The sequence below is a fragment of the Alligator mississippiensis genome, chromosome 11 (assembly GCF_030867095.1).
Source record: "Alligator mississippiensis isolate rAllMis1 chromosome 11, rAllMis1, whole genome shotgun sequence".
Classification (NCBI taxonomy): Eukaryota; Metazoa; Chordata; order Crocodylia; family Alligatoridae; genus Alligator; species Alligator mississippiensis.
The window spans coordinates 38961391-38978995 of record NC_081834.1 but is presented as its reverse complement, the minus strand read 5'-3'; the positions used below and the strand labels follow the sequence as shown (position 1 = coordinate 38978995).

General features: G+C 38.9%; 1 protein-coding gene across 1 annotated transcript in view; it reads right to left on the bottom strand.

Annotated features, from left to right (window-relative positions):
- ADAM10 (ADAM metallopeptidase domain 10) overlaps positions 1 to 17605 on the bottom strand; it is a 115432-nt gene that overhangs the window by 27824 nt on the left and 70003 nt on the right. Inside the window, exons 5-9 of the mRNA XM_006263841.4 lie at positions 15869 to 15969; positions 12802 to 12951; positions 10681 to 10773; positions 8928 to 9111; positions 2593 to 2756 (exon numbers count right to left, since the gene is read on the bottom strand). Of these exons, the coding sequence (XP_006263903.1) occupies positions 2593 to 2756; positions 8928 to 9111; positions 10681 to 10773; positions 12802 to 12951; positions 15869 to 15969 (692 nt within the window). The remainder of the gene's footprint in view (positions 1 to 2592; positions 2757 to 8927; positions 9112 to 10680; positions 10774 to 12801; positions 12952 to 15868; positions 15970 to 17605) is intronic.

Here is a 17605-nt window from a genome sequence, read left to right as displayed (position 1 = left end):
GAGGGGGACCGAGGAGTCTGGCAACTAGAGTGGGGCCTGAGAGAGACAGAGGGGTCTGGTGGCCCAGGGACTGGTTAAGTGAGGTCCAGGGAGTGGAGGAGTCTGAGGGGCTGGAGGGGTCTGGCTACTGGAGAACAGCCAGGAGAGAGACCAAGGGGTCTGAGGGCCAGAGTGTGTCTATGAAGCCAAGGGGTCAGAAGGCCTAGGGAGGGGTTGCATCAGTGACCAGAAGAAGGTCTGCATCCATCTGCAAGCATGTCATTTGCGAGGCATGGGACACAGTGTAAGGAAGGTATGGAGCAGTCCATGACCATAATCCAGGTAGTAATTACAATAACAGCAAGGCAGCCTCCCTCTTATTACTGCATTTCCAACAGTGTATGGCGGGTGAGACAAGAAAACGGCAGAGTGGGCATGGTCACAGAGTTTCCAGGAAGCATCACTGCCACCCTTGCAATTAAGAGGTGTGACAGATGTTCACATCTAGCCAGTCTGACTGGTGTACAGAATCACTGTAGTTCTGCATACAAGCACAAGATAATTTAAGTTAGTGCCCACTGAGTACCCTGTCCCAGTTCATGGGATCTTCAGATGTGCACGCTGAGAATTTAAAAGGGCAACCAGTACTTTATGGGACACTACCTGGAAGACTAACTGAAACATTACAGACAGTATGTACTTGCACTGAAAAGAAAAAAAATACTTAAACACAATATGCTTTGGGGTGTAAGAGTAGGAGAGCTGCATAAAGCAAAGCACTATAGCAAACTGATCACTTATAACAGTGCCTGTTATGATGAATAAAGGGCAGGATAGCATATAAATTGCCAAGGCTGATCAAATAGGGGCTAAACTGATGAAGAAAATATACTGTCAAGATCATTATAATCAGTTTAGTAATAACTTTGATACAATATACAGTAAGTACATTTTAAGGTGCATGTACTTTTTGAATGCAATACAAGCATACATTTTACAGATCTCTTGAGTATGGTCTCAGTGACATCACATGACCTTCACAGGTAAAAAAATAAAATGAAATAATTATCTTCCAACTAATCCAAACTTTTTTTCCATTAAGACAGATTTCCAAGCTTCATTAAGCCACACTATTGTTTACATTCCAAAATATTTGGGGGGGCCGGAGGGTCTCTAGAATTGTGGCATTAGCTTAGTAGATAAATTCCTAGATTTAAAGGGGTAGTCTACACAGACTAATTTCTCAGCAACCTTTCCTAAGTAATTCAACAGAGCATTACTTGTTCCAAAATATAAATATCAAAACTTCTGAGTTATTCAAGAACAAGTTATCTACTTTAAAATTCACATTATACCTTATTCAGCATTAATTTTCAAGTTTAAACTAGTCCCAGAACTTAAACTTTAAGGCTAAGTATAGACAGTCAAAAAGATAGAGGCAGAATTCATTCAATCTTTCCAGGTTAGTCTAAGCTGCATGGATTGAACCAATAAGCAAGTGAACACACATTCACTTTTGATTCCAGAAATGCAGCCACATGCCTGCAGTGGCCTAGACCAGAAGTAAGGGGATGCTAGAGCATGCCTCCCTGCTTGGCTGGAGCAGACCACTTGAGCCAAGGCTAGTTCACCCACCCTGCAATCTGGGATGTTGGGGGACTGAGTTAACTTGAATCTGCAGATGATCTGGGACAGAAATTCAATAAACTGATTTAACCGAAATCAGTAAAGTCTGATAACACATCTATTCAGGTTCATCTTAAACTGGTTTTGGCCATGGTGAAAGCGGTTTGTGCATTGAACCTCTGGTTCTGTTACAGATTTGGATTGGTTTCTGATCACTTATACCAATGTATGTGTAATTTCTGTCCCTAGCCTAAAAGGTTACATCTACAAAAAAGGCAAACTGTCATTCACAAGTAAGGTTTTATTTCTGCTGCTCTTACTTTTTAAACCTGTCACACAAATTAAACATCTTCAAAAATAAGGAAGAAACAAACAACTGTTTCCTATTCCCAGTGCAATTCAGACAGCTTTTTTACTAGCTTTCATAACTACAAAATTTTTCAGGTATAAACAATGAAACAAATCACAGAGAAAGATCAGTTTTATCCTCACGGGTTGTAAAGTCTTCTTACTCAACTAAGCAAAAGTTTTGCTTCATGAGCTTGTATGCTACCACTCAACTAATTTTTGAGTGAAATTAGAATTCAGGTCTCACTGAGGAAGAATGTCTTGCATTCAAAAAGCTTGCTTAACTTTATTGCAACTACATAGTTGGTCCAATAAAAGCAAATCCCCCCAAGGAATGATAACGTACATGCACATTTTTGAGAAGCTATGAGTGAGTGTAAAACTTGCTTACATAAAGAATACATTTAATTCACAAAACATGCTGTACAGAGTTCTCCTCTTTGCAAAACATTTATAAAAGGGTTTACTTCATATAGCTTTATCTGAAAAACCCTCATTTTTCCTCATAGAAGAGTTTCTTTAGCATATTGTACAAGAACAAAGGGAGTAAAAGTTACAAAATGTTTGCATTGTACTTGGAGTATACCTCCTCCCCCCACAAAACTGAACATGTGTAATAAGGTGAGAGATAATACTTACAGGGGAACCAAAATTATGTCCAACCTCATGAGCAAAAGTGATGTGAGAAACCTTAGGTGGGACATGAGACCCATAGTTCTGAACAGTGATGATTCCAGTATTTAAGGACTTCTTTTTACCATCAGAATAAAGTTTGCTCTTTTCACATATTCCCCCAGAGCTCCCTGTATTAAAAAAAATAAAAGATTTATAAAAAAAAAAGTGAGAGTTGTATCGCTTGTTCAAAGTCCTAGCTGAAACCTACAGCTTTGTCTAACACAGGGGTGTTACTGCAAACCAGGCAGGCTGATATTTCAAAGTTTAAAAGTTATTTTGCACAAGCACTCGTTGTAGAAGTTCATCCATACCAATAGGGCTTTTGTGAAGTTAAGATTATACATTTTTGAAGCAGATTAACCTTAATTGCATACCTGCCCTTAGTTCATAATCAGAGCATGTACATGGGAAGTTAGCTTTTCTGCAATAGCTATTTCATGCTATGTATTTTAGATGTTCAGTGTGTAGGGAGACCTACCTTTATCTCAGTTGTAGTGCAACACCAAAAACTATGTAATGAAACACATAAGTTTCTTCTTTATACCCTACTTGGCTCTCATTTTAAGTAAAAACACATTATTCCTAAAAACAGAAAATCATTTCCAGTATCCAGGGGGAGAAAAAAAAGAGCATAACATTTACAAATGTTCATATAAAGGCCTAAAATTACTAACTGCACATCCTGGAAAGCTGAAGTGACTCATTTTCCACAGTATAATTTAAACCTGAAGTGCAGTTTCAAAGGGTAGGTTAATCATATACATATTTAAAAGATCATTAACTAGGTCACACCCAATGTCTGAAAAATGTCTTGAGATTCATTGATTCTATTACTAAGTATTTCTGATATCTAAAATATGCTCTCTAAACAAGGTGTATTGCTAAAGTTAAACACAGTACAGCAAAATAGCCCATAACAGAATAGGTGTGTCCAGTCACACACATGGAAGGGTAATATAGAGCCAGATTTGTATGGCAGGGAATAAAAAAGTGGATCAACATTGAGTTTATCTTCAGTCACATGATATAATGCAGCAAGTATTAACAAAATGTATCTATATTGTTCTAGACTATTTAAATAGTTCCTAAAATTCCTAAAATTCTTCCTAAAGGCCAATAAAGCCTCCCCTATCTGCACATTCTACACCTATCTGCCATCCATCCCACTGGTTAGGTAAGTCTGTAGAGATTTGGTAGACATGAATGTTAAATAATAAGAGAGGTAGGCACTAAGGGTGACACATTTCTGTTATGTGGGTTTTATGCACTAAAACTGGTGGGTGAAAGAATCAGCACAGGGTTCTTCGGTTGTATAATATGGTCTATATACAAGGCAAATTCACTTGCAAACCTCTTTTAGAGAAGATTTTAGTGATATAAAAATGCAAACAAAAACTTCAGGACAGGGGTCCAAGCCATGACCAGCAGCCAACCCTTCACAGTCAGCCTGGTGGTTGGGAACCTCTGGCCTATGGTGTCCAGTATGCTTATAAGTGGTCAGAATCAGATATTTTCGAGGCAGGAAGGTAAATGTGGGGAAACACCTCTCACACAGTAGGTTTTAAACCTAATAATTAATTCTTAAATACTTTAAGATCTGAAGCTTGATATTGCTTCCAAAATTGCTAGTTTTGATTAGAACCCTGGATGTTGTTAAAATGTTGCTGATCTGTCTTTCTTAGATTCCATAGTTTTCTATGGCACTATGTTCTATGGTCTAAACACTCATAATGCAGACAAATACCTCCTTTTGAATTTCTTATTGTTTGATTTCATTCAACTTTCCATTCCTCTAGTCTTGTGTTATGAGACAAGTACGAGAACTCGTCTGCCTTCTCTCCAGCATCCTTTATTTTATGTAATTTACTGTGTTCCTTTTCTTTGTCGCCTTCACATTTTTAAAAATGACTACTTATTATTGGTAGTAGGACAGGACAAGATAGTGAAAGAATGGAAAAGTCAGCTGTGGAAAAAAACTGTGTTCAATACCAATATACCGAGAAGACTGTCTAGGTGGTGAACGTCATATTTAGGGTTTACAATATCATATTCTAAAACTATGATCTCTGATACTTCTTTTTATAAGTATGTAATATGAAGCAATTTACCCTGAAAAGAAAATTTGCATACAATTTATTTGCAGACTACAACAGCATTTAAATGTTTGGTAAGAATCTGGGCTTATATAAGATGTTTGTTTGTTTTTAAATGATTCAAAATCTTAAAGTACAGACTAGAAATTTATTTAAGTTTTATTTACCAAAACAGTTTTGAAAACAAAGTACAGAAAAACAGAATGAAATCAGACTGGTCATATGCTAACTTTGATTTACAGTTTTTTAATTGACATTTGCCAGTGGTTGAAATGCAAATAACTACCTTTATAACTATAATTTGATTTCCAGTTAAAACACTTTCCTGCTAGCACTGAAATTAATGAGCCAAGTTTTACACAGCTGGAATTTGCACTGAGCCTTTATAAATCCATGAAAAAATGCTATAGTTACAGTAAGTGCAGATAGTGAAAAAGTTGTTAGTCACATTTCTAAGACTCTGCATGTAACAAACAACACTGGCAAAACATCCAAGAGAAACTGCATAGTGACAGTTTCCAAATTACCTAGCCTATAAACAAATGCATCTGCTGTGTTTCTAAACACCTCAAATTTAGCAACATCCTCCTACATTGATCAGTCTGACAAACAAGCAGCATGGGGCAGTCAAAGAAACAATTTATTGTTGGCAATTTAAGATTTATTTTTAAATTGACAAGGCTCTGAAGATGGTTCATCCCTAAACAGCACTGAAGATGTAATTGTAAAGACCACCTTACCTTCTGGCCCTGAGTCAACATTTTACAAAAATGCCTACTACTTTACTTGAATTATATTTTGTTAGAATGAAAGATATCACAACCAAATAATCTATAAATCTGTTACTCATGATAAGTGGCTTTCATGTTTACTGTAGATAGAACAAAAACAGTCACCTAATCAGTTCAGAGGTGAAGAGTGAAAAAAACAAAATCAGTTAGCTCACATGGCTAACTCACAAAGTGTCTGGCAAATAAGACTGGAATTAGAATCTGTTGCTAACGTAACATTTAACAAGCACATATAATGCACGTGTGACAAAACCCTTCTCTCCCTTAAAAAAAAAAAAAAAGAATATTCAGAGATGTGAAAAAATCTACAGTAGAAAAGGTTATCTTGAAATAAATTTTGACTGACAAAAAAAATCTTGTATTTTATAATGTATTTCACATGTGATCCAATTAGTTTATAAAGATTGAAGAGCACTGGCTATATTTTTGTATCTCTTCAAAACAGGATTTTTTCCCACTAACGTTCTAATTAAAGGGATGAAATCTGCTGTTTGCAACATTTGATACCACTTTATTTCAGATAATTAGTGCAGCTTCAGGAAATCAAACTAGGAAGTTCAAGTTACATTTTCAGAAACATAAGCAAGAGAAGTACAGTAGTAATTTTGTCAGTTCTACTGATAAAATCTCACCAAACTAGAATGAAGTTTTGTAAATTAAAATCTATACCACCAAAATTCACAGCAGAAGTAGTTTTCTTTGCAGATTAACTTGTTGACCAAAAATAATGAGAGAACACAGAGTGCAGCCCAGTATGACAAGACGCTGCTGTAGGGCTGTCTTTTTGATACAAGGCAGAAGGACACAGTTTTAGTGCCAGACCTGCCTAAAGAAAAAGCCTTTCTAACACATTACAAAGGCCAAACCTTATCTGTAGCAAAAGAATGACACTTACTGATAATAAAAAGGAGGCGAGCCGAGAACAGGAACATACAGAATGGTATCGGTCTGGAATTGTTTAATGTTTCTTAGTCAGTTATTACAAAATTTGCAGAATGACTACTTCGAATGAGCCTTCCAACTAGTTTTCACCAACCATTAAATAACAAAAGTCAAAATTCAGTAATATTCAACTCCTCTTCAGTGCTAACAATGCTGAATCTTTTCTGCAGAGGGAAAACTGCCTACATACAGGGACAAGAATGACTTCTTGTCTTGCCAGGTGGTAAAAAGTATTTTTCCAATGGACAAGATGAGTCTTTAAATAGAGTTTCTTACATCACACTTCAACAGGCATAGGTGACTACTGGAGTTATATAGTCCCAAGACAGGCTATCACAAGGATTCTCTTAACATTTTTCCAACAGAAACAGCAGAGAATTTTTACCAAAAATATACACTGAAGTTTCTAAGAGTCAAGACGCATAGTTGAAAGTAACAGTTTCAGTTACATTTCAAAATGAAACAGCATAACTTGAAAGAACAATTGCAGAGGAAATGTTTCAGGCTCTCTGCAGACACCTATCTGCACACAGATTTATGCTCTGCTCAGTGCTGTTCAACATATTTATTAACAATTTGGATGCTGGAACTGACACTTTCCAGAGAAAGTCTGCAGATGACACAAAACTGAGAAGGACTGTAAACACATTGGAGAATGATACCACAATTCAGCAGGATGTCAGGCTGGAAAGCTGGGCTGGACCTAACAGGATGATGTCCAATGCTAACAAATGCAAGGTGCTACACCTCAGGAAGACTAAACATATATACAAATACAAAATGAGTGACACCTGGGTGGATGGCAGCATTACAGGGAAGGACTTGGGAATACTGGTATAGCACAGACTCAATATGACCTGCACTGTGATGCAGCTGCATAAGAGGTGAATGTAGTTTTGGGATGCATCAACAGATGTATTAGGTGCAAGACACAGGAAGTGATAGTGCTTCTACTGAGCTCTGATTTGGCCTCAGTATTGTGGGCAGTCTTGGGCTCCACATTTTTTAAAGGACATGGAGAGAGGTTAGAGAGGATCCAGACATGAGTGATAAAAGTGATAAAGGGCATGGAAGACAAGTCGTACAAGGAGAGGCTGAAGGAGCTAGGCATGTTCAGCTTGGGGAAAAGACACTTGAGACATGATAGCATTCTTCAAATACTTGAAGGGCTGCCATAAAAAGGGAAAACACTTTTTCTCTCTTGCTGCAGAGAACAGTACACAGATCAGTGGCCTGAAATTGCAGCAAAGTAGGTTTTGATTGGATATCAGGAAAAGCTTCAGGGTTAGAACAGTGAGCTAGCAGAACAGATTGCCTAGGGAAGTTGTGGACTCAGTATTACTAGAGATGTTCAATAAGAGGTTGGACAGTCACAGGCCAGGGAACATATAGGTATAGCTATGCCCATGTTCTGCTGTGGGTATTTCCCATACTTTTGGGCTTTGCTAGTTACTGAATGGGACTGGGAAAGGATTCTTTCCCTTTCGCTGCTGCCCTGCTACGTGTCAGGGTTTTTTTTAGGCCTTCCTCACAGGCACTGGGTGCTGGCTGCAGGATTTTGACAGTGTGCCAGTGTTCCTGCTGGGACAAACTGAGGTTCCTGGCTAGAGGGTCTTGCCCCTCTGTCCAGGGTCAGACTGACTGCCATAGGTGGGGGGTCAGGAAGGAATCTTGTTCCAGGGTCAGACTGAGGGCATGGACTGGGGAGGGATTTTTGCCCATCTCTGTAGCGGGGGCCTGGACCTCTTCCTTGGATCTCTAGGGTGTATTTTTACAACTGTTCCAGCAGCAGGATGTGGGATACTATGGTCCCCCTGCTTTACCTAGGAAGGGTTAGGGTTGTTCTGCCTTGTGGTTCTGTCAGGGTTAACTGTGTACTTTTGCTAAGAAGTCAGCACAATGGATAACATCTTGGATCATGGATTTGTAATAGGATGACCTGGACAGAGATTATCTTGCCTCAGGCAAGGGGATTGGACTAGATAACTTCTTGAGGTCCCTTCTAGCCCTAGCCCTACTTCTCTATAACTGTCTGATTTGATTCTGGAGTACAATTCTGCAACAGGCTGTGAATCAAAGACTATGAAGTGGAGAATCATATGGATCTCCACTTTTAATTTAGACAGCACATTTCTGCCTCATGTCTTATTCCACTGATCATTTGAACCTATGCAAATGTGGCAAATAAAAAGCAACCTAAACACTTACGGGCCTTCATCCGCACAGAGAAGCAAGGTGCTATAATGAAAAAAAACAGCCAAACAAACTATGAATTGGGGAAATGATGCACCTCAAATCATAAGGGCTCATGGAGTACTACTTCTTCCATTACAGTTTCAAATACCACCCAAGGAGAACTGTGAAGAGCCATTTAAGCTAGGGAAAGATTTTGTGCAAGTCAGTACCTTTTACTTTTCCTAATACATAAATACTTGATTCACAATAGAAAATACTGTAGTTACGGATTAATTACCTGAAGGAGCTCCAACCCAAGCCAGACCCAGGACACCATCATCAAAATCACGGTCTGTAAATACATAAGCTAAGCAATAATCATCATGATTCTGCTCTGAGTTCAGTTCCAGAAACTTCTCCACACCAATGTTAGGAAATCTGAAGGGATTGGAAGGGTCTCTCTCATCAGCAGTCGTGTTGATCTAAAAGTAAATCGAGTGTAAACTTCATGAGACATTTAATTTCTGTCTGGCTAATGAAAGCTTGCTAAGAAACGCATCCTATTACTAATTTCCCTATGCAGTTAAATAATAAATTCTGTATTTAGAGAATTATAGATGCTATGTATTATTAATGTTTACTATTTGGAAAAACATGAGACTTGAACTGAAGACCAAATGAATGCACTTATGTGGTAAATCAGCACCTATTTTTAATCGCTTACTTTGGTTCAAAACAAGCTTTTTCCATAAAGTCTTTTCATGAGTACCAAAAAAAAAAGGAAGCACATATTTATAAACTTAATTCTATACCTCTGGGATTGGTCTTCAATCTGGCAAAGTAGAAGCCCCGTATATTTACTTTAGAAAGTAAAGTTTCTGACGCAAAAGTCAATGCTCAGGATATTTACATACCGATATGAACATGAAAAAATTGTGATACCTATTAAAGAGTACAGCCGCATGTCCACGTTAAAATCTTTAACAGAGCTCAGTACTACGCTTCGTTCAATATCATGGGTGACAGACTGCTCAGTTCAGCTCGCTCTACTATGCAAGTCTCTAGAAGTGAATTTTCAGAGCATAAACAAACACTTAGGCAGAAGGGGCATTTTTACACATGCAAGTGCTGTAGCGCTGGGTGCTCTGAAAAGTGCCCAGCATTGCAATGCTTGCAGTTGTATAATGGCAAAATACACATCAGTGCTGAGAAAACGGTGGTAGCATGCTTTTAAACTAAAACACCTCAGGAGGCGCTTTAGTTCAAAAGCACACCAAAGCCATTTTCTGCGTGCCGATGCACATTTCGCCAATTATACAACTGCACATGGCGCAGCGCAGTTTGCCTCAGCTCGCATGCAGCGCAGCAGATCTTCAGCACGTCGTGGGAAAAAGGTATGTGTATAAATGCTCAAGCTGGCCCAAGATTTTAACTAAATACAGAAATTTTACCTTTAACAGTGTAAAAGAAACCCTAAGGGGCCTAGAGAAGAAGTTAGAATACCGTTTTTATGTAGCCTTCCCGTCACCCTCAATACTGGAACAGCAGGTTTTCCCTAATTTTCCTGCAGCAGTTTTCTAAGGGTTTTATGTATTTTGATATATCACACCTTAGAGGGCCCGGAGTGTTAGCTCTTTAATAAACTCTTTCTCCTAAAATGTTAATGATCTATTAAATAAGTGTTCAAAACTTAAAGGTGGGGGAGGGAGGAGGGAATGAGGGATAAGTTATCCATAGGGATGGTCCTTCACAATTCATCCAGACCATGGACTGGTCCTATGCCACTCATCTGGCCTCTGGGAATAGATACATTTGACCCCCTTGATATAAACAACAAACTTTCTAACACTGGACACTGAATTGCCCACAGTCAATAATGGAAGACACTGCCAAGTGACAACGAATACTGGAAGACCACTGAAAAAACCTGCATATTTTTTAACAAAAATCAGTCACCAATAACAGGTAAAGATCTTAGAAAGACAACACTATTCTAAGCAATTGCATCTTGCATTCAAATAACTAACCACAGCTACAACGGAATTACTTACCCTTATTCGTTTCACCATAAAGCTGATGTTACGAATTCCTGAGAAATCTGTTGACTGATAAATTGTGTCAATTGCTTTAACATGGCTTGATATCTGTTAAATCAGAAAAAAGGGTAATGCAGTTGAACTGAATCGTATGATTGCATATCTTTATTGTCACTAGCTACAAAGTTTCTTCCGCTTTCAAATGAATATTAACATGGCATATGAACTTTCATTTATAGTTAAGTACTTTAATAAAATGTTAATAAATAATTAGTAATAACCGTCTACATACTTTACACTATGAATAGGTCAAATAACACCAAATTCTTTATAGGCAAGTTAAATTTCCTCATATTAACAGACGTAACTAAAACAATGCATTTGTCTGAGGCAGCTACTCAACTGACCTTAACATCAAAGTTCTATTGAAACATAAGATATAAAAAAACCTCATTATTTTAAAATTATTCTTCTGCAAAGTATTTTGGAAAATATTTACTCGTCACTGCTTGTCACTCTTGCAGTTGTACTAGACAGGAAATATGTAAAATGAACCACTGGCCTTCTTGAAAATTTTATTCTAAATTTCTAAATCCTTAGAAGCACCCTAACTCCTAATTTCACAGGAGTCCCACTTTCAAAAGGGACCTGAATGCCTTTATAAATATTATTCATAGTTAGTGATCTGTGTACTGTATAATGAATACAGTAAAATTAGACACAAATGTCAATGATGGGTCATCTTTTAAGAGAAGAGAACACATGAGCTTTTAAAATTTTCATCCACAAAAAAAGTTTCTCACTTGAAACATCTGAAAATATTTTAGATTTATACCCCTGCTTCTCTGACCAGCTATTAAATTGGTCTGTATAGGACAGGGGTAGACAGCGTTTTTGGCCAAAGTGCCAAAAACACCACCAACCCTGACTCATGAAACTATGTCTCAGGGCAGACTGTAGGGAAGCCACAAGGGGCCTGATTCTTACTGCTGGCAGCACGTGTGCACATGCCTCCAGGCAGATGGTGGGGGAGGGACCAGAGTTGTGCTGCCCTGGCCCCTTCACCACCCTGCACCCCAAAGGGCACATGAAGCTACTAATGACAAAGCTGGTGGCAGGGTTTTGGAGTCCAGTGTGGCTGTTTGCAGCCTGCCCACTGCCTGCTGCAGCTGCCCAGAACCCAGGCCACGTACAGGCAAGAGACTGCAAACAGTTGCATCGTGCTCCAGAGCCCCAGCCAGGCTCTGTCCCAGCCCCTCCCCTGCCATCTGCCAGGAGCTACACATGCAACTGCCACTGACACAGAGCCAAGCTGGGGCTCTGGAGCCTGGTGCAGCTGTTTGCAGTCTCCCGGCTGCCTGCCACAACTGGCCTGAGCTCTGGGCAACTGCAGCAGGTGGCGGGCAGGCTGCAAAAAGTTGCACTGGACTCCAGAGCCCCAGCACTGGCACTATGGCAGCAGCAGCTGCATGTGTGCCTCTGGGTAGTTGGCAGGGTTACACTGTCCCAGGCCTGTTCCCTGTCATCCACCCAGAGACACATACATACCTGCTGCCCCCACAGAGCATGTCTGGGGCTTCGAAGTCCAGTGCAGCTGTTTGCAGCCTCCTGGCTGCAGCCAACCCAGGCTCTGGGCAGCTGCTGCCAGCCACAGACCATGGGCTGCTCACAGAAGGGCTTGCAGCCGCCTGGGGCTGCCTGTTACAAGCAGCCCGGGCTCTGTCTCTAGTGGCAGCTGCCCAGAGCTGGGGCTGTCTGTGGCATGCTGAGCAAAATGACCTCACGTGCCATGCTCTGGCGCACACTCCAGGGGTTGCCAACTCCTGGTATAGGAGCAGGCAGTGGTGCCTTTATAAACTCATGGCTTGACTTTCTCAATTGCTTAGCCTCTATAGATCCCATTAACAATAAAACAACAACTTCAGATCTTAGCATCTCCAAATATTAGGCAATTGGTGTCTTTTTGAAAATTAATTACAAAGTGACCTCAATGAGATAGGATGGCAAAAGCAGATGAAAAGATCATCTCTAATAGTGAGGGTGCAGATACAGGATGACAATACATTAAATTTGTCAATATTTCGTTAAAAGAGCACAGAACATATTCCTGAAATAATGGCCATGGTTTACAAATACCTGTGCAATTACAGCTTCCCTTGTTCCATAATGCTTATAGAATAGATGATCAGTCTGAATATAAAGCTGACATGTATTTCTTTCAGCTTGAGCTGCACGTTTTTTCCTTAAAACCTGTGGACCACTGGCGATGTTTTCTTCAAAAGGTTTCTGCACATATATTAATTAAAATACATGTTAATTTTAATGTTAATGTTAATTTTGTAAACACCTAAATGAAAAAACAAAAAATTCCTTATTTTGGTGTAGTGCATTTAATAAATCCTCTTCATACATTTTCTTCTTATGTACCATATAAAAGTTGAATCTTTAACTAAGCTGTATATTTCTAGTTCTCATAGTTTGTTTTAATCTGGCTTCTAAGGACACCTCATCTCTTAACTTCCCCATACACTTAACTTTGTATTTCATAATGCAATCAGCAGGAACACAGAAGTTATGGTACATTCAAACACAGGAAATCTGCCCCTAACACATAAGAACTCATACGAAGAACTAAGTAATGATATGAAATCAAAGGTCATAGGAAAGTTGGGCTGGAATGGACCTCATGAGATCCATGGATAAGTGACAAAAATCTAGTTGGCAAAAATCTTAAAGCTCAAATTTTCCCTATAACCAACATTACTACTTCAGATAATAACTGCCCTAGAGTCAGATAGTTGAACAAACTGAAACACTCCAGCACGTGCTTACGTTCTGAATTAAAGAAATGCCAAGAAGCATAAACTTACTATTTTTACCATGCAGAGCAGAAACTGCCAGCAACATCTGCCCTAAGTCTGTTCATTGGTTAACAGTCTCTTATCTCTCCCCAATGCAAGAAATGTTTTTGAAAAATATCCTAATGTTGGTTCAACTACATTCATGCTGGCAATATTTTGAAACCCAGTGTAAATAAGATTTGGATGTCAATGCTGTTCACAATACTGAGTCATCTAACTTACGAGGATAAAAGTAACTGACATTAAAACGCTGAAAACACTGACAGTAAAACTGTCAAATTAAGGCATAATACACATGGTAAGCAACAGTAAAAAAAAAAAAATGTTCAAGAACTTACCTTTTAGAAAAAAGGACTGAGGTTATAGACTGGCATTTGAGTTCCAAAAATGTCCAGTACCAAAAAAATGTGGTGAAAAGGTGCTTGAACAGATGTTTCAGCCCTCTGGCTGACAAGCTACACAGTCATGAGCTCTCCAGCCAGGAAAACCAATCCACTTCGTGGCTCTCCCACCCCCAGGGGGGCCTGATCATTAATGGCCTGCCCTCCCCTCTGCCAGGGAAGGGGAGAGGCTTTCAATGATCAGCTGGCAGATGCTAAAAAGCACCAGCTGAAAAGGACATCTTCCTGCCCTACAAAAATGGCAGAAGCAAGAACTATAGCTACTCCTTGCTTAATGTCGTAGTTACGTTCTTGAAAAAATGCCACTTTAAGTAAAAGGATATTAAGCGAATCCAATTACATCACAGTAGTTACCTACTAGCAGGATGTGGCCAAACATTATAAGGGAACACTACGCAACTTTAAATGAGTATGTTCTCTAATAGATCAGCAATGTAATAATGAAACAATGCTAACCGCAACAACATTAAGTGAGGAGTACGGTCTAGAGTCTCCCCAGGATGTTTCAAGTGACACCAGAGGGAAACCTAGGATCATGCAAAGGAAGAGGGGGGGAGATGATGGGGAAATATAGGAAATAGAGGGCAGTGACTCACATGAGTCAACTGGCCTGGGTCTCCCTGGGATGGCTTAAGTGGCTGGGGAATGCCCAGGGAGACCCAGGACTGGACAAGGGGTCAGGGACAGTGTTGCTGCTGCTTGAATCATCCTAGGGTTCCAAATAACAATTTTGCTTGAACTACTTCTGGTGAGAACTGATTTATTTTTAAATCGGTGTCTTGCTAAATGACTATAACCTTAGTCACTATTTCTGCAGCTCCTTTCTCCGTTTGTTAACTGAAAGGATCTTGAATGGTAATAACTCACTTGAATATATAAATGAAGTCTTAGCTGTGATATATCCAAATGAATAGTACCACCCCAGATCCTTCGAGTCCCAGATACAGGTTTTGACAAGTACACAAGATGCAACAAAATAAAGGAGTTGGTATAACATTTTTTTTCTTCCTGCCAACTTGCTGCAGTCTGTACGAACAGAGGTCCACACTTACAAAGCTTCAAATTCCACAAAAAAAAAAATAAAGTGTTTCTCACAATGCAAGTATTATAGGACCCATCAGATACCCTGCATGCAGCTTTTATTTGTAGGTGGTGAGGCAAGAAGAAACCAAGTATTTAATTAAAGAAAGCAAGTAGGGCAATTCTCTCCTACTTTCTGTGGACTATACAGAGTTCTCATGAGGAATACTTGAATTAGCAGGACCAAAGTTATAAGGCTCCAAGCACAGAAAATTCTGAGTTCACTTCAAACTCACACCTTCACCTCATGCCAGAGGCATTATAAGGCTCATTAACCCCTTTTAGCTATTTCAGTCTCACTGCTTATTTTGCCACATGTGGAGGTCTCAGATGCCTTCCTGATGGAATGGTACAAAGGGACCACCATATAGCAAAACTTGTAGACATTATCGTTAGCTGGCAATGGGAAGAGTGTCTTTCATAGACCAAACAACCTCTTCCCATTCCTGCCACAGTATTATTTTTCCTGATACTAATTTTTAAGTTTAGCTGGAAAAGCCAGCAGCAATACTATGGATCCCTTAGAAGAGAGGTTCCCAACCTCCAGGCCATGGCGCGGAACCAGGCCATAAAGGGTAGGCTGCCAGTCCACAGAAGTGCTGGCTGCTGGACCAGAAGTCCGGAAGTAACTGGCAGCCAACCCTTTTTTACCAAGTAAAAAAAAGGGTTGGCTGCCAGTCCACAATATGCCTGTCACTTCCGGCCTGGAGTTTGCCAGTCCATGGTCACTTCCACTCTGTGGTCTAAAAAGGTTGGGAACCACTGCCTTAGAAGGTAAGGTGTACCAGAAGACCAGTGGAAGAGAGATAGCAAAGGCTAGTTTCTTTTTATTAATGCAGTCCATTAAAATCTGCACTGTACCTGCGTTGGGTCCTCCACACCAGTCATTTGGTACTTCTGCATTCTTTCAAACACAGAATGATCAGCACAACCTCCTTGTGGTCCGTATTTATGGGGGTACTCTAAAAGCAAGGAAAAATGGTTATTCTGTTTCAAATTCTAAATATTTAAATATATTTTACTTGTTAATAGCATAGCAGTATTGAAGAGCACTTGCAAACTAGTTAATCTAATGTTCAACATGGCACAATTCATGTAAAAAAAATCTGATTTTCACTCATTTGTCATGTCAATTTAAAAAAAAACCAAAAAACTCTCCCCCATAAAGCCATCATCCTAATTTTTTATTAGTTTTTTTTACATGTATAAATGAACTGGGATAATAGTAACAATTATTCTAAATTGCTATATCTTTTGCAAAATACATGCATAAGTGTACAATGACTTGAAAAAAAAAGAAAAAAAGGGAACTGAAACATATACCTAACAAAGCTGGTTAGAATTATAGCTCTTTTCTAAAAGAGGAGATGACAACATTGACTACCAAAGCAATGTTTCTTAAATTGCTTTGAGTTTTTAGTCAGGAGGTCATGAATTTATATTGAACTTGAACTCGGGTCTTGAGAGTTAAGAAATAATTATCTAGTAGTGTTTTAAAATACTGATCATTTTTAATTCTACCCACTGAATTCTACTGACATATGGCAAAAGTTAAATTTAATTTATTTTATTTAATTAATAATTGCTCCGACACCTGGGGAACATTGCCTTACTATAATGGAATAGCCTTAATGTATGCATTTAAGCAAAAATGGAGTTTTATTAACATGAATTAGACACTCAACATTTAACCACAAATGGCTGCTCAGCATAATTTTAAAAATATACATATTAAAAATCTGTATTGTTCTTATGGGAAATGTACATCTCATTACGTTAAATATGCAAAACCATTTCAAATGCAACAGTTCATGATTTTTACACAGGGATACTTTCCCTTTTTACAGTGGGAAAGACTATAACACTAGAAGTGAATTGCTCAAGGTCACAGAGTGAAACAGGGATAGAGACAGGAAACAAACTCATGTTTCACCTGCCTATCCCATATTTTATCACCTGGACCAGACTGTCAACTGTGCGATGGTATCCAAAGTTCAATATCAAACAGAATGTCCACAAGGTATTTACACTGTATTCTGTTATCTATTCAGCTATTCAAAAAGAAAAAAAAAAAAAAGATGAGAAGAACCTTAACAAGTCAGAAAGTGCTTTAATACTGCAAAAGACTGAAAACTGTATTGGTTTTAATGCGTGTACTCTTAGTGACTCTGGCAAAGTTATCCAAAAGAAGCTTAAAAAACCTGAAGTAATTTATTTTAAGGGCAGCTGAATGAGAAGTGAAAGATGTATCCATGTTGACACAAATGGAAAGGAAGCTGCATCTGTTTTACACTTCAAAGCCAGCTTCTAGAGTGCATCATTCCCTTGGTAGGGAATCCAAATGAATGCCACAAAATATTTTGTTTTCTGAAGCCTTTAACACATTTAACAGAGGACATCACAAAGAGAAGAATAAAGCTTTTACCCTCACACAATGTTCAATGAACTTTCAAGATGCAAGAAGGCCACAAATCACTGTTTAGCACTTCCAAAATATAAATATAGATAAGATACAGTGCAATTTCATGTACCATCCAGGATATATTTCTTAGTTTTAGAGATAGCAATAGGAAGTGAAGGCTTTTATAAAAAACAACA